The 26,207-nt window shown below is 36.8% G+C and overlaps 1 protein-coding gene across 6 annotated transcripts; it reads left to right on the forward strand.

Annotated features, from left to right (window-relative positions):
• The first annotated feature begins 225 nt into the window (after positions 1-225).
• On the forward strand, positions 226-21,920 carry etv1 (ETS variant transcription factor 1). Of its 6 annotated transcripts, XM_079609845.1 has the most exons (14): positions 226-923; positions 1,251-1,334; positions 2,384-2,471; positions 2,703-2,750; positions 3,417-3,482; positions 7,203-7,256; positions 11,026-11,155; positions 12,778-12,966; positions 14,805-15,049; positions 16,473-16,541; positions 16,665-16,733; positions 17,011-17,180; positions 18,705-18,806; positions 19,698-21,920. In XM_079609845.1, the coding sequence occupies exons 2-14, from the start codon at positions 1,275-1,277 to the stop codon at positions 19,917-19,919; spliced, it is 1,512 nt and encodes a 503-aa protein (XP_079465971.1). In that variant the 5' UTR covers positions 226-923; positions 1,251-1,274; the 3' UTR covers positions 19,920-21,920. The 6 variants fall into 6 exon arrangements, with proteins under 6 accessions (XP_079465971.1, XP_079465966.1, XP_079465967.1 ...); XM_079609840.1 differs by lacking the exon at positions 3,417-3,482 and having other exon boundaries at positions 14,793-15,049; XM_079609841.1 differs by lacking the exon at positions 3,417-3,482.
• The last annotated feature ends 4,287 nt before the right edge of the window (positions 21,921-26,207 follow it).

Here is a 26,207-nt window from a genome sequence, read left to right on the forward strand (position 1 = left end):
AATGAACATCGCTCAAGGAAATTTTAAGAAAACAGGGTTACAGTAACAGAATAAATATATTAAGTGGGAGTGGAAAAATGGAAATGATAAAAAACAGTGCATGTTGTAGCCTACTGTATTGTGATCTGTATGACTCATTACATAGATCTTTGGAATATATTTATTCTGATTGGTCAAGTATTTCTAAATTTGACTCTTGACTTGGTTTTGTTTCACCATCATCTCTAAAGATAAGCATCAGGGTCCCGATCAGCACGTTAGGGTTTATTTTGTGAAAGTGTAATTACTTATTTAAAAATAATTAATATATTTGTTTAAAATAAATTATATTGCTTATTTTTATTCCTTTTAAAGTAATCTCAGAGCCCCTTTAAAATTGTGCCGAGGCCCTCTAGGGGGCCACGGTCCCCTGGTTGAGAACCACTGCATTACATTATAAAAAAGAGAGCTTTACGTATAACAAAACGAGTTGAACACTGTGGCCAGTCTACATGCGTGTTTATTTCAGTCTTAGAAAGTTTTAGCTTGTCAAAAACTGTGAGCTCGATTATAAGCATTGTAAGCGGGATACAATAATTGTGTGCACTTTCATTCACATCATTTCCAAAACATCTAGCCACGAGAGATTATAATGATGTGATGTGTTTCTCATAAATAAACACCTTATAATTGCAATATCAGTTTTGCATATTTTAATGAAGGAACGGTGAAATAAGCTCTTGATTGACGCGTGTAAATCGGATCCGGCGGAGGACAGTGACAGCCAATGGGAAGCGGGGCGCCGGCTGTTTCTGAAGGGAGGCCCCTGGAGCAGCGAGCGCGCGTTTACTTCAGCGCGGACGCGGAGGAGAGACACGAGAGCGCGCTTCTCATACAGTCCGGCGACACATCCATCTATGAATGCATGTGGTGCATTTATCGGGGTGAGTGCAAGCTTTAAGTTCTCCATCACCGTCGACGTTTAGTAAAACGTAACTAGAAACAGAAAAAAGTGTTTCTTAAAGTCCAGTCCCTTCGGAAGATCGGCTCGCTGCATTACGCACGCACAGCACCGCAACACATTTATCTTAGGACACTAGCAACTTTATCTAGTATAAAGTGTAACGGATATGCTGCATTTAATGTCTGTTTCATAATAGCCAGCATGTAGTCAGTGAAATGAAGGGTATATGTATATGAATGGAGCTGCTGAATGCGCGCTGCAGTTCATGTTCCAACAAATCGCTTAAAGTCACTCTTCTACTTTAAAGGGTGATCGGACCGCGCGCTGAAGAATGGACGGACTTTACGACCAACAAGTGCCTTTCATAAAGACTCATGTAAGTCTGATGAAGGTAAATTAGTGATCTCCATTATTGTAAATGTATATCCGTCATTTAATTGATTGGATGACACGAATCTGCGTTTGGATTAAACCGTCACATGTCTAACCAGAAATATGACACATGTGCGTGATTCTTCAGTTTAGGGGAACTTTTGTCCTCTAGATTGATTCTGAATATATTAACACTCACTGATAGATTATAATAACTGTAAATCTTATATTAGTGTATTAAATCACATGGCAGAATTTCTGTATGTTGTTGTTGGGCTTTTAATTTCTCCTAACACATTTAAAATGTGTTAAATTCTGGGGAAATCTATTAGGCACGTTTTTCATCTGGTATGCATGTAGAGTTTCCTTTTCTTTTTTTTAAACAATGTAATCTACACTGTGAAAAAAAAGTTTCTCTCTATATTTTTAAGTACATCAACTTGGATGTTTAAGTCATTGCAACTTAAATGACATTAAACTGACTTAAAAATAAGTTGAATCTTGTATAACTTATAAAAAAAGTTACAAATTGACGAGTTAAAAACATGTTGTCATAACTTATTGATCATATATTTTTTTGCGGTGTACTTTCAGTCACAGCAGGCATTTTACAAAATAATTGAGTTATTCAAAAGGAAAAATATTTGGTTATGATGTAAGGAGAAGTGACAGAGAAGCACATCTCTGCCAGAGTGACAGTGTGAAGATTACAAATGTTCAAACTAGGTGTTGGAAAATGGGTCAGTAAATAAAAATAATAATTCATTGATGGCTATCTAACTTGTTGGGTTAGTAAGTCCAAGACTTATCCAACTTTTTTAACTCTAAAAACTTAAAATCGTCATTAACATTACAAGTCATCACCATCAAAATCAAAACCACGCTTGAGGTTTGATCGAGGACATGATGCAAATGTTTTTAAAGATTTCAACAGGTCAAAAGTCCCACTGACTGAAGAACTCCTTCATATATTAAAAGTAAGCATGATGAATGAAGCTGAAGTTGTGTGTGGAGCTCTACACACTCCACCTTCAAATTGAGACAATTGATCTGTTGCTTTCTGCTTAGAATCCTCGGGGAAAGACGTCCAACACGAGACCAGCGAAGGACAGGAAAAGAAAATTCATTAACTCTGCCCTGGCGTTGGACACCGAGGGTAAGCACTCAGGTGTGGGTGAAAAAGACAATGTTCATTTCACGCCTTCTTAACATCTTGCAAAATGCAATATCGCTCGTTGCCACCTGCACTCAGGGCTTTCAAATCTCAATCAGCAGCGCTCGCCTCGGTCTTCAGAGGGCTTTGAGACTGGAATCGAGTGTCAAAACTCATAATTAAAGCTTTGTACCTGTTGTTTCGCCGTCTCAAACTCTGCTGTCTTTGTTTTAGGGCTGTTTCAAGATCTCAGTCAACTTCAGGAGACCTGGCTCGCCGAAGGTAAGCTCTGGTCTATTTGCTTCAGTCTCGCTGAAGGTTTCTCCGCTTTTGTTTCTCAGCTGAAGAAGAAGAAGAAGAAGAAGAAGAGGAGGATAGAGCGTGGGGGGGAGATTTGGGGGAGGGGTGCAAATATGCCTCAAGTTACAGACCTAATCTGCAGTCCAATTAATGCATCTGTAGCGAAGGCACTTGGTGTGTCATGCATACATTAGTGCTTGAGAAGAGCAGGAGTCTAGGGGGAGACCGAGGAGGTTCTGCTTTGAGTGTCATCACAAATTACCAGAGGAACTTGCAGTCTCGCTCACTCTCTTCTCCTCTCGTCCGCTTTTGGCAGGAGCTGAGGCAGACGAGCCACCAACCCTGCCACCTCTCTCTCTCTCTCTCTTTCTCTCTCTCCAACATGCGCGCACTCCTTCTCTCCCTCACTCGGTTTCTTTTTCTTATACCTCTCTTTCGCGTCTGATACTTCTCATATAGTGTTTTAAGTTCTTTTTTCTTTGTTTTTTGAACTCTTTTTGTTAAAGAAATGGATTGACGGTAGATCGCTTCCTGCGCTTCAGCTTTTACCGCGTCAGTCTTTCTCGGCCCTAACTTTTTTTTTTTTTGGTTTCTTTTGGCAATTTTTTCTTTCTCATGGCAAGACATGCTGGTTGTGGTTTAACACAAACGTGATGCTTCAGGAATTAAGCGCGAGTGTCTTCTTCCCATCTTGCTTGCAGCACCGACCTTTAGGTTAGTAAATGGTTCCATGTTTGGTTGATTGATTGTAGATGTGTTTGGAAATATTTGTATGTGGTTTAAAAAAAAAATCTAATAATGTTATTTAAAAAAAGTCTAAATGGCAAACTCACAGTTTTGATGTTAAAGGTTTTTCTTGTCTTGAAAATAAATGTCAAGACGGTAACACTTTACAATAAGTATACATTTGTTAATATTAGTTAACTACTTTAGTTAAAATGAACTAACAATAGACAATACTTTGACATCGTTTAGTAATCTTAGTTAATGTTATCTCAACATTTACTAATACATTTTTAAGATTGAAAGTTTTGTATTATCATTAGTTAGTGCATTGTGAACTAACATGAACGTGAATATTTTTTATTAACTAACATTGACAAAGGTTAATAAATGCTGTAAAAAATATGTTAATATTGTTAGTTCATGTTAGTCAATGCATTAACTAATGTTAATAAATGAGACCTTATAGTGTTACCGTTAAGAAGTTTTACTCTAAACTGTGTATTTGTTGCTGCAAAATATTGCTAATATAACAAATAAATATAATAAAGTATTTTTTTTTGGTTCTCTAAGTTTAATCTCAGACTGCAAAAAAGTGAAAGATTTTTCTGGATTTTCAAGATTTCTAAAATCTTGAGGACATTTAGGAAAGCTAAATGTATGCATGTACAAATTAATGTCGTCTCTAGTTAAAATAACTTTTTTTTTTTTTTTTTTTTTTTTAAATATTCATATTCAATTGTACTGTGATAACTTTGTTGAAAATATAGTTGAAGTTGAAAATATAAGTCAAATCATAGTAGACATAACCTTTTGTCTGTTTATTGTAAACAGCACTTTGGTTGCAAATTGGGAAGGAGAAAAAAAAACAAAGAAGTTGGACAGCTGAATATCATGCAAAGCAGTTTGTAAAACCGATTCTAAGCGCTTTGCATTTGTAAATTCACGACTGCCTTTCAGCCTATGGAATGCATTTGCGTGCGCTTTGGACAAAAAGAGAACAGGAAAATGAGTGTGTGTGTGTGTCTGTTTTCTGTTAGTGTTCGCAGTAAATCTAGCTAGTGTGACTGAATTTGTTTAGCAACATCTACAATAACTTCACTGAAATATGATGTTGCACAGCTGCACTACAGGACGTTGTTGTGTGTATTGGTCACATTTAAAAGCCAAACATCTAATAAGAGGAAATGATCTGATACCTGCACAAGGAAAGAGAATCTCAATTTTTAATAGAGTGCTTTCTTTAATATATTTAAAAATGCTTGCAGTATAATCGTGGATTTTAAAATTAAAAGTACGCTTTAGAACAGATTTTCGGACTTTACTGTCCTTGTCGCGAGTTTGATTATGCCAAATCCACCCCAGGGCCTCTAAAAGAATAAGACATGACTTAAATATTTTAGTGTATCCGGCAGGGAGAAAAAAAAAAAAGTGGTCGCCGCAGTAGATATTACAGTGAGGAGTACAATTCAACCTGTCTTACATCCATCAGCCGCAGCGCCCAAAGATTCGAGATAAATCGCAGATAGATTTAATATATGACTTCCTGTCCATTAGAACCAAAACGAAGACCTAGCGGTTTCATTTCAGAGATTTATTAGCTCAGGTAATTGGAAAGAAGAGGAAGACGTATGAGCGACGGACAGTATTTCCGGCAGCGTTAGACTAAAGAGCTGATGGCTCGTCATTTGACATGCATGTGTCATTTTGGCCAGAGACAGGTGACGGTAACTTATTACGTCTAAAACTTCAAAACGACTCGCTGAATGTGTCAAGCTTCTCAGTTTTACTAGTCGGTTTTGATCATGATTTTTCAAGTGTAACTCATCTTTCGCATGTCTTAATGTGGCCTGGTGCTGCAGTTTGTCTCTTTTCTGCTCTTCTCTTCTTCTTTTTTTTCTTTTCTTTAACTGATGGACATGCTCCAACACCTTAGCTAGCCTCAGGAGTGGCGCTGGGATCAGCTGTCCCATTCACAGGTTGACTCATTCACCCTGCTGAGAATACTGGCTCCAGCTCAGTGTTTCTCTGTCGCTCACCTTTCCTCTGTTTAACTGATGTTTACGCTACTTTTCTGACTCTTATTAATGCACTTGGTGTTTCTTTCCTGCTCATTCTGTTCTAGTAAGGGGGTTGTTTAATATCTCGTTGGTTGTGTTTACATCAGTACCAGTGAGAGAGATGGCGGTGATAACTCTTGTTGAGTTTAACCAGTAAAAACTCAAATCGCCTTTCCAAATACCCAAAACACTGGCAAGACCTATAAAGATATATTGGTCCTGATTGAGAAGAACTGTATAGCCTTGGGCACATGTTTTATAGTGGATTGAGTTATAGAAGAGACCATAAAATTCAGTTTGATCCATTATTGTTTATTGAGATAGTTTATTGAGAGTTTATTACATGTTGTTACACTGTATAAAATTACATGATCAATAAGTTGACAACATATGTTTTTACATTGCTTTAACTCATCAAAATAAGTTAAGCAATTTAAAAAAAAACAATTTATTTTTTAAATCAACTCATTTTAATGTAATTTAAGTTGAAATTATTTACATTTTTAAGTACAATCAACTTGGATGTTTAAGGAATTCATTAAGCAGAAATGTAAAATGTAAAAAAAAAGCCTACAAATATTGTAATTAATAAATTGTTTAAATATATAACATTTAAAACATGTGACAACTTGCCCCTACCTGACATTTTTTATTGTATTTATCAACTTTCCAGTTAAAATCTACCTTCATTGAATCTTGTTTGAATCAGAGTTTTGACTCAAAAATAAGCCTTTTGACAACTAGCCCCAGTCTCATTTATAATACTCAACACATTCTCATTAGATGTGAATTACACAGACATGAGGAAACCCTCTAAAGGTCCAAAAAGAAAGCCGAAAAGCCAAGTAGCCGAGCAAGATGTGTTCCCTTACACAAAGCAAATGTTGATTTGTGCATGTTACGACTTGTTACTGTTGTTGTGAAAATGAAAATCCAATTTTAGCGCAGAGGAATAAACGTGCTAATAGCCCCGTGCAGCGAGGTCTCACGCACTCCTCCGCCGCCGTGCGCCTTTGTGTCGAGTTTAACAAGCAATAAACAACAGGTCTTTCTAACGCATCTCATATAAACATGAATGTGCTTAATTGAGCTCCGTATGAAGGCTTCATTATTTTAGCATTATATGAGAGAGGGAAAAGCAGGGGAACGTGCTCGGTTTGGACGGCAGCCGTCGCGGCAGGTACAGGTGCTTTCACCAGCGGGGATGTGTCCCAATTAGACAGTGTGAACAATAGGTGTTTTCTCACTGCATGGCTATCCTTATGAAGACACAGTGTAGTTGCAAAGCACAAGGCAAGGTGTTTTGTTTGGTCGCCTGGTCTGATACACATGTATCAGTGAATCTGCTGCGAACGGCAGAGACAGATTTAGGACGCGTTTCACACGCCTGCTTTGTCCAACAAATTAAGTTGAAATGAAATTACTGACATAATTAGAGGATATGTTTTCTCTGTTTTCAACCAATAAATGTCTTCATGGGTTGGTCTGAGAATTTCAAATCATTAGTGTTTCAATTACAGAGGATTATTAGAGGAAATTACTCGTTTAAACGATTACTAGAGGACAGATTGTGTTAGCTCGACCAAAATATGATAATTACGAAGGAAAAAATCTGTTTATTTACGCTTTCCTCTCTTCTTTTTCCTCCCAGCTCAAGTTCCTGACAATGATGAGCAGTTTGTTCCTGACTTTCAGAGTGAAAACTGTAAGTGTGACCTTTGTTCTTTTGCTATTGCTCTTAAATGTATAAAATAACACCCGCGTTTATATTGTGTCTTGAGGGTTTATCAAAAGCTCACACTGTAGAAAGGCCTGACTAAAATGCGATTCTCAAATTTGATGATTTAGCGTGCAACTTTATTGTTGCGTTAGCTCGTTTTGTCCCTTGTTTACGACATGTTGTCGCTCGCCGCTGTTGTTTCTGTGAATAATCAGAGAGAGAGAGAGAGAGAGCGCGCGAACGGCGTGTGTTCTCTAGGTTGTGTACCTTCTCAGCGAGTGCAGCCAGAAGCAATAGGCCTTTAAATGGGCATAGGAAGTAAAGTTGGCGCGCAGTGGTCGTGGCAGAGCCGGTGCCAGTGTCGGAAGTGGCATGGACTGAATGAGGCACAGTGGGGAGCGAGTCCAGCTTATGTCTTAAAGAGGAGCCAAAACAGACTCTGCTACAGAGGATGTAGGGGAGAAGAAGGGGGGCTTTGTCTTTCTAGAGAACTCAAGCTCATTAGGCAAATAAAATATACTAGTGTTTGCTGATAATGGGCTATTGTCCTGTATTCCTTCCTCAGTCTGAGCTAGACCTTATTGTGAGCGTAGAGCTTGACAAAACTGCAGTGAAATGGCACAAAAGGAAGCCTTTATTGCATGACCTAATTTTCTATTATTGAAAATATTTTTTTATAAAACTCTATTTTTGTTGTGTTTTAATAACTAAATAATGTTCAGCAACGATTATTCCATTCCAAAGTGTATTTTTGAGCAAGACTGTTGAAAGCGCAGGCTGTTAGTTGGCGTAGTCGGCAGGACGGGGAGGAGAGGAGGGACGGGCAGATGGAGGTAGAGCGAGGGCATGGCGGTTGGGCTCGTGAACGGGCATCCTGGCCCTCCCATATGGGTCTGAGTCGGCAATGCCAGTGGATCACTTCCGTTTCATGGGGTCCATTCCCACAAAACACCTAGAAATTGGATATACAGGGATTACACAGGAAGAAAAAATACACCTCTAAAACTGCTGCGCAGTAGACGTGTGGCCTGATGAAGTGATTGTTTGTAAATATATATATATATAGTTTGGGGTCAGTACAATTTCTATTTTTTTTTTAAAAGAAATTTTTAGTCAGCAAGGATGCATTACATTGATCAAAAGTAACAGTAAACACTTTTTAATGTTACAAAAGATTTTCTATTTCGAATAAGTTATTTTGAACTGAAAAAAACAGAACAAACTGTTTTCAACATTGATAATAATAAGAAATGTGTCATATTAAATCATCATATTAGAATGATTTCTGAAGGATCATGTGACACTGAAGACTGGAGTAAGGATGCTGAAAATTCAGCTTTACCATCAAATTACATTTTTAAATATATTCAAATAGAAAACATATTTCACAGTTTTACTGCATTTTTGATCAAATAAATTAAAGGACAAAAAATTTAACTGACCCCAAATTTTGCAATAGTATTGTGTGTATATATATTAAAAAAATGCATTTCTTTTCTGGAATTGTTAAGAGAAAGGCTGTTGTTTACTGTAAAAAGATCAATATAGTTTTTTTAACACTAACTATAATAGTGATTTGTAAGTGTGATCAAACAGTGATTATATTTGAGTTATTTGCCCTTTTGCAAAGGCCATCGTAATTCAAGCCCAGAGTGTTTAAGAAGAAGGTGTGACTGAATCTATTATCAGCGAGTAACAGTCAGCGAAGAGGTGAGAGTGAGAAAGAGAGAAGGGTGAGAAAACACACGACCATCAGCACAGAAAAAAAAAGTCAGTATGAAACTTAGAAACACTTGTTTTTTTTTTAACCAAAATGCTCTTTTATGTAACACAGGGTGCAGTGAAAATGGTGTTTGCTAGTGTAATGAATGGACTTTTGTGAAGAAAAGACGTTCTCCTAGTGTGTTCTGCTAAATTTAGCATTGAATCAGGCACATCAGGCTATTCATTTATGAAAGTCAAATCTATCCGAGCGCAGCTTTATGGAATTTTTTTTACTTTTTGCAGAATGGAACATGAATGTTTAGTTAACGTCATAAATATGGAATTAATTTCGGGACATTTTGCATGAGCTAAGATATGAGAAATTAATATTTTGCTATACTCACCACGGCATCCTTTTAAGTGCTCTTTATTTGAGTCAAACCTTTCTTTCACTGCTCTTTTTCCCCGGGTTTTATTATTATTATTATTTTTTGAGGCAGTGTTGCCCACTTCAGTTTACATCTGACATACTGAAGGGGTTTTAAATGCATCTCATAAATTGCAAGGATACAAAAAAAATGGCAGTAAATGTCATAAACGACTTCTTGAAAATGCTGTCCATTAACACCAATCAATGCATGTGTAATTGTTGCAATCCTGGAATGGCATCCTGCATGTATGACGTCCTGGGATGCTAACAGATTTTGTATTGATTCGATTACTCGTATTCCTTTGCGTAAAATCAATTATGGCATTTTTTTCTTCTTCGTCTGTCTACGTGCTTCTTAATATGGTCCGTCAAGAAGTCTTCTCGAGTATAAATTATTCATCTGTAGTGCTATTTTAGAATCCACTTTCATGAACAAGGACACATCTTAACAAGACCATTTAAAATTTCAGAAGACTGCCAAATAAATTAAAACAATGTTTTTTGACTTAAGACATTGATATTTTTTGTAACACTTTACAATAAGGTATCATTTGTTAACATTAGTTAATACATTAACGTGAACTAACAAACAATATATTTTTTCACAGCGTTTATTAACCTTTGATGATGTTAGTTAATAAAAACGTTCATGTTCATGTTAGTTCACACAATGTAAAAAAACAAGTTGCTGCCTTACATTTTTAAGTACAATCAACTTGGATGTTTAAGTAATTTCAACTTAAATTGCATTAAACTGACTTAAAAAATGTGTGATATAAATGTGATATAAAAAATATATAATTTATAAAAAAGCTGAAAATTGCTTATTTTTATGAGTTAAAGCAATGTAAAAGCACGTTGTTATAACTTATTGATCATATAATTGTTTACAGTGCAGTGATACAAATTAGATCTTAAAAATGTATTAGTAAATGCTGAGATTAAGATGAATAAATTGTTAGTCCATGTTAATTAACGTAGTTAGTTAATGTTAACAAATAAAAACCTTATTGTAAAGCGTTACCGATATTCAATTCTTAACTATTCTTACTCATTTTATTTGTTACACACAAATCTTATCAAATAATAGAGTTCTTCTTATGTGTGATTTCCCCTGCTTTTTCATGCAGTTTTAAAGTATTATTTTGATTCAGATTGCCATTAGAAGTAAGCAAAAATGTTCAAATACATTAGTAACACTATTCAACTTGGTTTCAAACTTTGTTACCAAGTCTTTTCATTCCAGTATACAGGTACTTACTGATTTTTATTATATATATTGAATATGGTTACTGAATTGGAGGCAGATTTGTATTAAAAAAGTATTTTATAACAAATTTGTCCTTGTTCATGGACGTTTGTTTTAGGTGTCTAGTGCAAGAAACCTTTGCTGAAAACACCAACTTTTACGCATGCAAACGCAAACAGAAATCAAATGATTTTTTGTTGTTGTTATTGACTGTATACAGAAGCTAGACGTACGTTGTAAGATCACCTCAACTTCATGTGCAGATGCCATGCGTGACTGCAGCACTTCTGCGTCCTCTGAGTAATTCTTATTGGAAATATGTTCACTGTTAATGTTGTGTTTAAACATCTGTGCGTTTCTGTCTTTCTCAGTGGCGTTCCACGGGCTGCAGTTGAGGATAAAGAGAGAGCCCCACAGTCCGTGTACTGATCTGGGCTCAGCCTGCAGTCAGGACAGGCCCTTCAGACTCCACTATGGGGAGAAGTGCCTGTATAACATCAGGTACGTCAGTACACACACACACACACCCTGTTCTTCTTTAAAAGAAGCAAATCTGGTATATGACGGGAAATTGTTGCACATTACATCAAAATACCGTTAATAATAAGGCCATTGCTAGACGTGCTAGACTGCAACGTCTGAGAGAAATTAGTAAGAAACCATAAGTGTTTTTGCATTAAAGCAGTGAAAATCAACTCTAAACTTTATACTTCCAGCTGTCAGGATAGACACTAACATCCCATATTTTAGTTTGCAAATTCAACCTCAGCAGCTGGTGTGAGAGATTTAAGTGATAAATGGGCCTACATACATTTGCAATTCACACGATACCGTTTAACAAACTATTTTTATCAATTTAGGGTGTGTTATTTTCCTAATTACAGATGTTTTGTTTAAAAAAAAAAAAAAACTAATTTCTGAATGCAAATTTCAGACACTAAGGTGTTACGGTGGGTGTGGATTTCGCCTTTTATATGTGACTAAAGACTGAATAAAAAGCACAGACGAGAGCATCTCTGAAGCAGATGGGGTCTTGGCATAGACTTTTCAGCCTGAGCCAAGAATAGTCTTAAAGATTTATGGGGAAAAATGCACAATAATGATAGTTTTCCTTTAGTTATTTACTCAGAGGCAACTGTACAGCAGGTGCTGTTCGAGATGGCTTGAATGAGATCCACCTGAAATTGGAAAGGGGGAAAAACACACACACACACAAAGAAAAACAAGAAATTACGCTACGGTGCATTAAGTGCAATAAATGGCTTTTCCACTTGGACAAGCGTCTACGGCAAACACGGTTGCTTGGTTACAGTCATCTTCCTATTGATTTGATTTTAAATTTATGACATTTCACTTGGATGTTTTATTTCGCTGGAGGAGCCAACCTGCCCTCATATTGCAGATGGCACTCGAGCTGAACCAACAACCTCTGTGATAATGATGTTCTTCAGAGGAGCTTTGGAGATTGTCAAGCCCCATAGAAGGCTGTTCTTTTAATGTTTCTGAATGGAGTGTAATTGCGTTAAGGTTCATCAGATGGTTCATCTTTGGTACCTTGTCGATTGTTTGATGTGAGGGTTGGCAGTTGGATGGATCGGAATAGACGTGGATCATTTAAATGTTTGATAAAGGAACTATTTGTGCAGAGGTCATTTATACTCTACTGTTCAAAATTCTGGGCTCAGGAAGACTTTATTTTTTTCTTTAAATTAATATTTTTATTGAGCAAAGACGCATTCAATTGATTAAGATTGACAATAAAATATGTATAATGTTAGAAAAGATTTATGTTTCCAATAAATGCTATTCATCAAGGAATCAAAATGTATCACGATTTCCTCAAAAAATGCAGCTCAACTGATTAATAATAACAATAAATGTTTCTTGAGCAGCAAATCAGCATATCAGAATGATTTCTGAAAGATCATGTGGATTAATTTATAGACAGATTTTAGCATGCATTATACAGTGTCCTGCAGACAAAAAGCTCTCGAGTTTATGTTTTTTTAATTTTTTTAATTTACCAGCAATAAAGTCTAGCGCAGTCTGATAATAATCTCTGTAGCCTGAAAGGCCCTCAGCAAAGACTAACTTAAACTGCTCTTGTTCCCTGGTGTCTCCAGTGCCTACGAGCAGAAGCATCCCTCGGGAATGAAGGCCTCCAGCCCAGTGTCTACCCCCTGCAGCACGCCCGTGTCCCCTGGCCAGCATGTGTCTCCCACTGCCGCCCCTACCCCCAAACCAGACAGGACGTACCCTCACCTCGCACCCCCACAGACCCTCCCTGACAGCGCTTACCCCATGGACCACAGGTACTGCCAGTTACCAAAACACTGCAGATAGATAGATAGATAGATAGATAGATAGATAGATAGATAGATAGATAGATAGATAGATAGATAGATAGATAGATAGATAGATAGATAGATAGATAGATAGATAGATAGATAGATAGATATAGTGAGGAGAACAAGTATTTGATACACTGCCGATTTTGCCGATTTTCCTACTTCCAAAGCATGTAGAAGTCTGTCATTTTTATGAGAGACGGAATCTAAAACAAAAATCCAGAAAATCACATTGTATGATTTTTAAATAATTAATTTGTATTTTATTGCATGACATAAGTATTTGATCACCTACCAACCAGTAAGAATTCCGGCTCTCACAGACCTGTTAGTTTTTCTTTAAGAAGCCCTCCAGTTCTCCACTCAGTACCTGTATGAACTGCACCTGTTTGAACTCATTACCTGTATAAAAGACACCTGTCCACACACTCAATCAAACACACTCCAACCTCTCCACAATGGCCAAGACCAGAGAGCTGTGTAAGGACATCAGGGATCAAATTGTAGACCTGCACAAGGCTGGGACGGGCTACAGGACAATAGGCAAGCAGCTTGGTGAGAAGGCAACAACTGTTGGCGCAATTATTAGAAAATGGAAGAAGTTCAAGATGACGGTCAATCTCCCTCGGTCTGGGGCACCATGCAAGATCTCACCTCGTGGGGCATCAATGATCATGAGGAAGGTGAGGGATCAGCCCAGAACTACACGGCAGGACCTGGTCAATGACCTGAAGAGAGCTGGGACCACAGTCTCAAAGAAAACCATTAGTAACACACTACGCCGTCATGGATTAAAATCCTGCAGCGCACGCAAGGTCCCCCTGCTCAAGCCAGTGCATGTCCAGGCCCGTCTGAAGTTTGTCAATGACCATCTGGATGATCCAGAGGAATGGGAGAAGGTCATGTGGTCTGATGAGACAAAAATAGAGCTTTTTGGTCTAAACTCCATTCGCCGTGTTTGGAGGAAGAAGAAGGGTGAGTACAACCCTCCCAACCGTGAAGCATGGAGGTGGAAACATCATTCTTTGGGGATGCTTTTCTGCAAAGGGGACAGGACGACTGCACCGTATTGAGGGGAGGATGGATGGGGCCATGTATCGCGAGATCTTGGCCAACAACCTCCTTCCCTCAGTAAGAGCACTGAAGATGGGTCGTGGCCGGGTCTTCCAGCATGACAACGACCCGAAACACACAGCCAGGGCAACTGAGTGGCTCCGTAAGAAGCATCTCAAGGTCCTGGAGTGGCCTAGCCAGTCTCCAGACCTGAACCCAATAGAAAATCTTTGGAGGAGCTGAAAGTCCATATTGCCCAGGGACAGCCCCGAAACCTGAAGGATGTGGAGAAGGTCTGTATGGAGGAGTCAGCCAAAATCCTGCAGTGTGTGCAAACCTGGTCAAGAACTACAGGAAACGTTTGATCTCTGTAATTGCAAACAAAGGTTTCTGTACCAAATATTAAGTTCTGCTTTTCTGATGTATCAAATACTTATGTCATGCAATAAAATGCAAATTAATTACTTAAAAATCATACAATGTGATTTTCTGGATTTTTTCAGTTGAAGAGTACCTATGATAAAAATGACAGACTTCTACATGCTTTGTAAGTGAGAAAACCTGCAAAATCGGCAGTGTATCAAATACTTGTTTTCCCCACTATAGATAGATAGATAGATAGATAGATAGATAGATATATAGATAGATAGATAGATAGATAGATAGATAGATAGATAGATAGATAGATAGATAGATAGATAGATAGATAGATCATGTGTGAGACTTATTCTATTCAGTGTTTTGTTCAGATTTCGGCGGCAGTTGTCGGAGCCGTGTCATTCGTTCCCGTCTCCCTCGATGTCGCGGGACGGACGGCCCATGTATCACAGACAGATGTCGGAACCCAGCATCCCCTTCCCTCCTCAGGGGTTCAAGCAGGAGTACGCCGACCCCCTCTTCGAGCATCCTGCCATGGTGGGGGCGCCGCTTCCCCAGACGTACACGCACTCCATGATGATCAAACAAGAGCCCCGCGACTTCACCTACGACTCGGGTGAGTTACGTTCACATGTCTAACAACACCGACTGCATCGTGAGAAAGTGAGAATGATTTCTGTAGGATCATGTGACACTAAAGACTGGAGTAATGATGCTGAAAATTCAGCTTTGACATCACAGGAATAAATTACATTTTTTGAATATATTTAAATAGAAAATAGTTGTAATAATATTTGACAATATTACAGTTTTTACTCTTGGTGAGCATGAGAGACTTTTACAAAAACAGTAAAAAGATCTTACCATACCCAAACTTTTGAACAGCAGTGTAAATAATTAAACAGAAAAATAGATTAATCAAATAGAATAAATAGAAAATGTCGAAAAGAAAACTATTTTAATGTTTAAAGCATGATTTGTAGGGGTGAAAACGGTATGTACTTTACTAACCTAAGAGGAAATAGTCTGAGGATTTGTTTTCTTTGGGGCACAGATACAGCCAGATAGCAACTTTATTAGGGATGGGGAGATTGATAGAATTAGCGTATTATTGGGTCTGATCTCATTTCCTGAGGGCCTGGCTGGAAAGGAGAGGGGCCCCTAATCTCTCCCCCAGGGGCCCTCAGGCTGTCGGCCCAGCTCTGGCATGAATGAAGAGGCTTTTGGTTTTCATTCATAAAAAATGGAGTTGGACTGCAGCAGCCTGTCAGGAGAGAAAACAGCGCTGCTTCCTGTGGATTATGTGTATCTAGAACGTAACCCGAGGAGAACAGCAATAATACTCTGGCCTTCTCTGCTTACTTTGTCAAAGCAACAAATTCTAATTTATTGTTTATAAAAAAAATGACATTTACTCTGTTTAAAATATTAGAGATTTTTTGATGTTTACAATATGATCTAATTATTATCTATAAATTAGACACACTAAAAGCTACCAAATGAAGTGATGAAAGCTTCATGAGTGTGAGTGATTGGTCTGCATTGCTTCTTTACATCAGTGAGGAGATCATCGACATGTTTTGCATCTCCTCTCAGTCGTTTAGGGATTTAGCCTGCCTCATAAAGGAGCTTGTTTGTTGTGAGCTGTGTAAGGACTGGGCAGTCAGCGGCTAATTTAATCAGCGGTAATTTCCTCGACAGGCCCATTACTTGAATGAAACCCTGAGAGATCTTTATAGGTCCAAATGAACAGGGTTAGATGTTTTATGGAGCATTCACTTAAGCTGTCTTGCTTTGCTTTGATTGAATCGCAGCTCCAGCAAACAACACGACTGACACAAGGCATCCGCTGCGGTTAATCGGCACAAATCTTTTGTCTTGTCAAAATAGGATGTTATACTTTTGTGGAGTTTTTTTTTTTTTTTTGCATTGTCTGTGACAGGGTAAATAAATAAATAATGTTTTTTTAGGTTTTAGAACCAATGCATAATTTATTATGCATATTTAAAATGCTTTTTTGTTTTGTTTTTCTTTTTCAGAAGTGCCTAGCTGTCACTCTGTATATCTTAGACAAGAGGGGTATCTGGCGCACAGTAACAGAACAGAGGGTAACTATCCCGTCCGAGTAATGTATTTGATCTTATATTGCTGTTTTGTTTTGTGTCATATTTAAACGTTTTATTAAATGTAAAACATTTTAAGATTATAACAATTTCTTTTTTGTTCCATAGGCTGTATGTTCGACAAAGTTGCAAGGCACTTCTATGACGACACTTGCGTAGTGCCGGAGAAGGCAGAGGGTATGTTATTTAACTTTTTAAAATACATCTTTCTTTTTAATAAACATCATTTTGTGCCGATTATTTCTTATTAAGTTGACCCTTTACTATACAGTCTTTTATGGTCTTTCTATGAGCCACTAGATGCGTAACATAATGACAATTTTATCTATCTAAAACGGTTCCATTGGTCATTGATGTCTTGCATTAATGTTATATGATGTCATACACCGATTGGTCTGTGCAGCGCCACTTCAAGTCGAACACGCCTAATGACTTTTTTACTTTCCGCCCACAGGTGACATAAAGCAGGAGGCGGGGCTGTACCGAGAAGGCCCGACCTATCAGAGACGGGGTTCGCTGCAGCTCTGGCAGTTTCTGGTCGCCCTACTGGATGACCCCTCAAACTCACACTTCATTGCGTGGACGGGCCGGGGCATGGAGTTTAAACTCATTGAGCCTGAGGAGGTACTAACAAGATTGTATCTGTATGTGGCCACTTGAACATTGCAGATAGTTGTGGAGCTTTAAAAGCGGTGTTGTGGAAACAGGTCAGCAGGGAAAATCTTTTTTTTTTCAGTTGTATTTTAATACAATGTTTGGAGGATAAACAGTTCATTTTAAAACCATTATGACATTTTAATTTAAAATAATTGAAATAATACATTTTAAATAACCCTGTAAATCCTGTGACATTTTTTTTTAAATGCAATAGGTTTTAGACAAAATAATAATAAAGTTTGCTTGTTTGTTACGTATATTATTTGATACATCAGGCTTTTATTGATTTATATAGTATGTAATATAATCCACTGAGATACTTATAATAGTATAGCAAACTACTAAGATGCATATAAATATCAGTCACCGATACGGGGGCAAAATGGATAATGCAATGCAATACAATGATGACTGAGAGATGTTCCTCAAGCCTGATGTATCATATTTGATACTATTAACATGATTTTTCAAAAAATTATGATTGAATAATCAAGTAAACCCAAGTTGCTTCAGTCCAGTAAGTGTTCATCTTGAAATATTACTCAAAATATGAAAGTATACTTTATAAAAATCATTAAACATTTCACAGCAAAAATATCTATGTATCATTAATCTGAAAGACATTTTTAGAATTATGTTAAAGGGATTTTTTTTTACATGCTAAAAAAGTAAAACTATCAATCAGATGACCGAAGGCCTTTGAATTTTGCATATAAAATATCATACAGATGTGGGCCGGATCTGGGCCAACACTATGTTGCTATCTGGGTTAGTACATTATATATTGCTTATTTACATCATTATCTGATTATCTTGACTAAAGTATTAAAGTACTTCCACTTTATATGCAAATGTTGAATCCTAGGGAGGCTCTTCATTTGTTTGTTCAAAACAGTCTGTCATGTCCATCCAAAAAACTAAATATTTCAACATGTTGACTCTCCAAAAAGTCCAGAGTTTGGAAAGCGTGGACAGAGGTGTGTTTGTGTAAAGTGTCTGCGACAGTGAGACTCGCTAGTCCTGTATGTGTGTGTGTGTGTGTGTGTGTGCGTACTGGCGTTGGTCCACAGGGCAGCTGTAGGGAACAGGGCAGTCATTCATGCCATCAGGTGACTGGGACCGTTGGGATTGGCTGGGCGGGTGAAGGCGTGAATGAGCCGCAGTAGAGTGAAAAAGGCCCACAGCGCCGGGCTCTGGGAGAGTGGTGGGAGGGGGATTTGAAAAGGAGGGGGGCACAGGTGGGGGGTCGTGTGGACAGGTGCAGGAACATCTGCCACGCTCTGCTGTTCCTAATGAACACATCTCTGACTAGAGGTATGGGCACACGGCTGGGGCCAATGGAAGATGCAGAACGACCAAGGCTTTGTTTTTGAGAAGGAGTCTTGAGTGGGTGTGATGTCTTATTTTTGCCTAATGTTTGGGAGAAACTTCTGCTATTGCATATTTTTGCACTATGCTCATGTGTAACAACTTACTCTCTTTGCTTCAAAGGTGGCCCGACGCTGGGGGATTCAGAAGAATCGACCCGCAATGAACTACGACAAACTGAGCAGATCGTTGCGCTACTATTATGAAAAAGGCATCATGCAAAAGGTAATGCAGGCTAACAAGCTAAGCTACATCTTCTGACACACTAAAGGTGTAGCTCAGCTACTTTCAAAAACAACAATTTCGGTTAAGTTGTCTTTTTTCATAATAAGCTACTTTTATATGCTAATGACTGTTTTAAAGCTACTTTAATATGTCAATAGGACAATTGAATGCTCAGCTACAATGCTTAAGTCTTGACAGTTTGAATAGACTGTAATTTAAAAGGATGCATTAAATTGTTCAAAAGTGACAGTAAAGACATTTATAATGTTAGGAAAGATTTATATTTCAAATAAATGCTGTACTGTTCATGTAATGATGCTGAAAATACAGCTTTGATCACAGGAATAAATTACATTTGAAATTATATTAAAATTGAAAACTGTTATTTTAATTTGTAATAATATTTCATAATATTACTGTATTTTTTATCAAATAAATGCAGCCTTGAGCATAAGAAACTTCTTTCAAAAACATCTTTAAAAATCAGATGTTTATTAAATTGTAGTTATAACATTATATACATTTTAGGCACATATAGGTATTTCTGGTCAACAATAAAACATAAACATTTGGACTTGAATGTAATGAAAATTATTGTTCTTCTAAAATGATTTTTTAAATAATTATTACACATGCAATTTTTATGAGCATATATTAATGGGAAACTTAAATTAATATTTCTTTCTTTGAAATATTTTGTCACACTGAATTAGTATTTCAATTAACTACAAAGTTAATACAACAAATGTACAAAAACATCTCAAATAATGGATTAAAAGTTAATGATATTTGTCAACTTCCCAGCAAGTCTGTTAACGATTGTCATCATTAAAAAAGTGAAACCATCTACGTTTTCCTTGTACAGTAATATTGTGGTTTCTTGATTCAAAGGTGGCAGGTGAAAGATATGTGTATAAGTTTGTCTGCGACCCAGAGGCTTTGTTCTCCATGGCTTTCCCTGACAATCAGCGTCCGGTGCTGAAGACCGACCTGGAGCGGCAGATCAACGAGGAAGACACCGTGCCGTTGTCACACTTCGATGAGAACATGGCGTACATTCAAGAGGGCGGCTACTGCAACCCGCACCCGTACAACGAGGGCTACGTCTACTGACAACGGCTCCAAGAAACAAAACAAAACAACACTAAACAAACTTTCAGACTGTCCCTCATTTCCTTCAGTCATTCCCCAGGACAAAAGAGAGCACTTTATGGACAGAGGATGATGGCAGTGTGTAAACCTACAAACTTACTGGTGTAGTTCCGTTAGATGCTCCTTTGGTGTTTTTTTGTTGCTATTGAAGGGGATGGGGTGTTTCAGCATGCCGTTTTCTCACTGCGAAAGACTCTTGAGGGCAAATGGCCTCTCTCCGGACTGATGTTTTCAACTATTTAGACAGGCTAGAGTCTGGAGCACGTGAGTGGAAAAATCCCAAACTCTTTTACCATTGAAACTCTTGGATTGTTTGTGGAGCGCTTTGTTATTTTTGCACATTTTCACGTTTGTTTTGTTTTTCTCTCCCTTGGTGTCAAACTGAGTAAATAATACAGTGTATTACTATGGAAATAAAATCCTTCAAACTCTCCATGTCAAAGTAAAATGAGCACATATCTGAACTGACCCTTATACTTCCACTCTCGCCCATCCAGGATCCATAAAATCATTGAATAAGTTACAACAAATGACAGATTCGTGTTATTTGTGAAGGGATATTATACTAGTATTCAAGTTATACCCATATATATATATATTCTCATATGAATATAATGTCTTAGAGGAGGGAAGATGCAGGTAATTTTCTCAATGAACAAGATTTTTTCTTAATGAATTAAGGAAAGACAAAAAAAAAAACACGTCCGCATGATTTCATAATACTACAGTGCATGGTGATTCAAATACTGCAGTTTTTTTAAAGATATATTTAATTAACCATCTGTATACTTCAGTATTTGACACCATATTTCACTGAATATGACTTTTTGGTCAAAAGCGCCTATAGATATCAAATAGTTATCTTCAGACAGGTCTTGTGCAAGATGCAAGCTTCACACGTGTCTGTGACTTCATTCTATTAAAGTTACATTTCTACTATTAGAGTGACAAATTGCTTTTTTATTAGGAAAGAAATTGGATGTTGGTCCATTACTCGCTCCACCATGACATCTTTGAAAATATAAAACATGTATATTCAGGTTAATGCACCTCGATGCTGCTTTTCGTGTAAATTTAGTCACGTATGACCAGACGGCAGCTATGCCCTGCAGTACGTTCATTTTTTTTTCCTTCATTCTTTTTTACATTTGAGAAAAAAAAAAAAAAAAAAACATCAGTGTTTATTGAATGTAAAAAAAATATATATACATAATTGCGAAGGGAATGGCAATAGCTACACTTCTGTAATAAAATAGTGTTGAAATACAAGCGGGTTGTTTTTTTGTTCCTAAGTATACATATTGTGATTTATGTCAATCCTTGTCTCATATCTCAATGGCACAAACATTCAAGCAAATAAGTAGTGTTGTTCCCTAGTTTATGATTTCATTCGGCTTCCAGATCCACAATAAAACTGACAGAAACAGAAGTTCTTACTTAATATATTTGTCTAACACTGACTTTATACTCTGTTGTTTGCCAAATGCTTTATTATCGAAACTTGTTTCCACCTCTGAATAAAAAATAAAAAAGCTAATTGCGACTTTTTATCTCACAATTCCGTTTTTTTCCTCAAAATTGCGTGATATAAACTCACAAGGCAAAAAAATCATAATTGGGTGATATAAACTCGCAATTACGAGAAAAAAAGTCAGAATTGTGTGATATAAACTGGCAATTGCAAGAAAAAAGTCAGAATTGTGTGATATAAACTCACAATTATCTTTTAAAATTATTCCGTGGCAGAAACATCCTTCCATACTTTAATCCGAACGTCACATGAACAAACAGGAAACCAGGTCTCATCGCATCCGCTTGTCGGAGAAGGAGTTAACAGCAATAAGAACTGATGGCAATCAGCTAATGGTTATCAGCTGGGGCCTCGTTTATAATATGCCACTCTTCCAGATGTGAAATTTATAAATCACAAATTATCTTGAAATTTTGCGCAGCTGACAAGTCAATATCCTTTCCTTTAGAATTGCGAGAATTACTTCGATTTCCAAATACCCGCAGAACTCCCGACTCTCTGCCACAAGGAAAAGTGCATAAGTCAGAACTTGACATGGTGATGAGCAGTTTATCACGTCAAAGACCTTTTTTATAAATATGAACGCTGCTGTGGATTTTAACAAATGCACAATCAAATCTGTGTGTAAGCACGTTTTATAAATGAGGCCCAGAACCGGAGGCGCTGTGACCTGATTTACAGAATACGGAAGTTTGTTGTGAATAACACGCACACTGTAAAAAAAAAAAAAAAAAAAATATATATATATATATATAGTGGTTTCAACTTAAAAAAGTAAGTGTTCGTGCTGCCTTAAACATGTTAAGTTTAGTCAACTCAAATATCCAAGTTGTCACTTTCAAGTTGACTAAACTTAACATTTTAATGCTGCACGAACACTTACTTTTTTAAGTTGAAACAATTTTTTCTACAGTGTATTCCATATTAACGGGTTGCAATGTAGTAAACATGCCGTCATCCTAGCACATGACCTTCTGAATGGTGGATCCCTTTCAGGTTTCAATTGCCACGTTGAAGGAGGCGCCCATCACAGATTTCGTCAAAATGCTGGCTACGGAAAAGTCAGTCTAATTTAGGGAAGCTTTTTCATGACTGTTACCATACTCATTTCATGGTTTTAATTCTGGAAGAATGTATATCAGCAATGAAAAAAAAAAAAAAAGGTTTCTTAATCTACAGTACATGGACAGTTCATTTGGCCACATTTTCTGTTACCTTTTAATTTGTTAAGACCATTTCGTAGTACCAGTACTGAAACTTCACATTCGTTTCAAGAGTGGTGCAGAAAAACCGTCATCCTTTATACTCTCATAAAAACACGTCTTTACAACGACACAATGGTAAACAAGCTAACAACTGTGTCCCATAATATCAAGCACACACTGGCCCAAAGCTGTGGTCACATTTGGCTGTTAAAACGACCGTCACGGTTACCGAAAAAGCACAAATGACTGTGGTTTATTCAAACATCTACCATTAAAATCTCATGCAAAACCTCACGGCGCCCGAAGTATGTGGTGGAATGGTGAGGAAGTGTACTGAAAAGCGAGTTGAAAAGAGGTCAGGGGAAAAAAGGACCCGTGTAAGGTTGGATAATATCCGTGCTAATCTTGTTAAACAAGTCTTTCAATGGGGCTACAGATGTCCTCTTTCTGTTATCTTCAACGCTGAATTGTTCTCAGCTCTATTTGAATACTCTACGCCTGAAATAGACCGTTTTTATTCATCTCAAAATGAGCATGCATGGAAAAACACAGATTATCTTTGCTGGTTTTACTGTTACCGCTTAGTTTGTAATCTGTGCTTCTACATATGTAACACCAGAAGCCATTAAACCTCTCTAAAATTGTCCTCCGCAAACCTTTTTACCACTTAGAAGCAATAAATCAGCCATCGTCTGCAAGCAAATACTACTTAGAAGCTCCTAGATCCATTAACATAGTAGCTCCAGGAGTTTAGCTTGATTCTGTCTGTTTGCTTAGTGTCCGGCTACCTTGCTTTAGCTTTACGGCAGGCTGTGTTTACTCATGGGAAATGGTTTGTGTTGTCTGAGTGGCTGTGACACTCGCATGTTTGACAAGTGAAATGAGACCAAATGTGCTCCGTGTAGCCGAGACGTCTTTAAAGCGGCGGCTTTAAATATGACGTGTTTACCTATGAAAAAATCCTTTATTGGCCCTCAGCCTTTAGCCATCAAAAGCCGTAGTGGTGAACATAAATCATTCACGAGGTAATTCAGGGGAACAACTGCATTGGAAAGGCGGACTGATAGGACGATGGCCATTTAAACGGTTTACGGTCACGTAAAATAAACAGTAATTTGAAAAGTATTAACGCTTGAACAAATATTTAAGATGGCGAATGTATTTTTTGTGTCTGATATCTCATTCGCAACCCATCATAGGGGCAAAACTGAAAACGTTTTTTTTTTTGGTCACACTGTATCAGGTGTCGTTACTATTTACTTGCGTAATTTTTTTTAAAAATGTATTTCAAAACACTTTTGCTGCTATTGTGTGTGGATGCGGGTAATGTTAGAGACCTTAAATCTGTAAATTAATTATGTAATAATATGCAGGTATTTTGGTAACACTACAAAATAAAGTGTTACCGGTATTTTTTTACCATTTAAGTACATGTATGTACATAAAATTACATTTTTAGTATAAATTGGTTAGAGACTATATGAAGTGAGGCCCATTTATTACTGGTGCAATGGTTCAAATGTCTTTTTAAATCATATTTAAAATGGTTACAGATTCCAGTTTGTATGTTGTGGCACTTTTTCCACTGCGTCTATCGCATGTACAGAAACACACTCTGAACACAGAGCAGATTTACACACCTTTGATAATGGTATGTAGCGTGATGATCAAAGATGGGGGTTGTTGCTGCTGACTCTGGAAAGGATCACGGTGTTGGAACAATAATTGATGCTGAGCAGAGGCTGAACTCAGGCATTGCCACCGGTTGACACCCATTACATTGTTCGGCGCTGCTCACTTTGCAGGTTCACGGCAGATAAAAACACAAAAGGGGTCGGGCTTTTGGGGAGAGATGTCTGCAAGTACGACAGTGATGAATCGCTCTTGATGTGTGCTCAGAAAGCAGTGAAATTGGGTTGTGGTGCCGAGCTATAGCTTTGGGTCACATGCACGCGTGCTGCTTATAATCAGATGCTGGCAGACGGTGGGAGTCTGAAGTTAATCTGGAACGGGATTCTGTCTTGATCAAAGTTCACGTCAAAAGAAATGTTGAAACTTTTTTTTACTTTTCTTTGTTTGTTTTTTAGTGAAATAATAATAAATTAAGAATCATTTTTTTGTGTGTATTATAATTGTACAAGAAGTCATTTCGTAGCATATTGCAAATTATTATAGGGAAGACCTGGGACAATTATATCACAAAAATTAATCATTAGAAATATGGATCTATCTATCTATCTATCTATCTATCTATCTATCTATCTATCTATCTATCTATCTATATCTAGCATACTATCTATCTATCTATATAACATTCTATCTATCTATCTATATATATATATATAATGTTCTATCTATCTGTCCATCTTAATATATATATATATATATAACATTCTATCTATAACGTTCTATCTATCTATATATCTGTATATAACATTATATCTATCTATCTATCTATCTATATAACTTACTTTCTATCTATCTATCTATCTATATCTAACATACTATCTATCTATATAACATTCTATCTATCTATCTATATATATATATAATGTTCTATCTATCTGTCCATCTTAATATATATATATATATATATAAAACATTCTATCTATCTATAACGTTCTATCTATCTATATATCTGTATATAACATTATATCCATCTATCTATATAACTTACTTTCTATCTATCTATCTATCTATCTATCTATCTATCTATCTATCTATCTAACTTACTTTCTATCTATCTATCTATCTTACTTTCTATCTATCTATCTATCTTACTTTCTATCTATCTATCTATCTATCTATCTATCTATCTTACTTTCTATCTATCTATCTATCTATCTATCTATCTATCTATCTATCTATCTATCTATCTAGCTATCTCTTACTTTCTATCTATCTATCTATCTATCTATCTATCTATCTATCTATCTATCTATCTATCTATCTATCTATCTATCTATCTGTCTGTCTGTCTATCTATGTCTAACGTTCCATCCATCCATCTTTGTATTATTAAAAGTTATATGAATTACAGATGCTAACACCGCTTGCCGGTACCTATCATCCAGGATTTTATCACATCAACTGTAATACAAGTTCTGAAATTAAAATTGTATGACTGCAAAGAATGAACCTTTATAATTTAAAATGAACATTATTTCATTAAAATATCTAGTTGGAGACTGTCCTTGTCTTATTAGCTGATAAATATACTTTAGTTAAAAGGATTTAACCCATTTAACATAATAATAAAGTAGGTACCACTTAGACTTTTGCTTTAAACACAAATTATTCATGATAGCAAAAAAAGAAAAAAGAAGAAAGTAGTACCATATAAAGGTAGCCTAATTTCTGTATGCAAATATTGTAATAAAACTATTACTTTTAGAACTTATAAATGTCTCTTATAAATATAAATGTGTCATATCAAAATATGGAACATTGATTACAGTATAATAGTCTATAAATGAAGGCAAATTTAAAAAAGAAATCTTACAACTGTCCCTA

The sequence above is a fragment of the Phoxinus phoxinus genome (genome assembly GCF_949152265.1).
Source record: "Phoxinus phoxinus genome assembly, chromosome: 4".
NCBI classification, from domain to species: domain Eukaryota; kingdom Metazoa; phylum Chordata; class Actinopteri; order Cypriniformes; family Leuciscidae; genus Phoxinus; species Phoxinus phoxinus.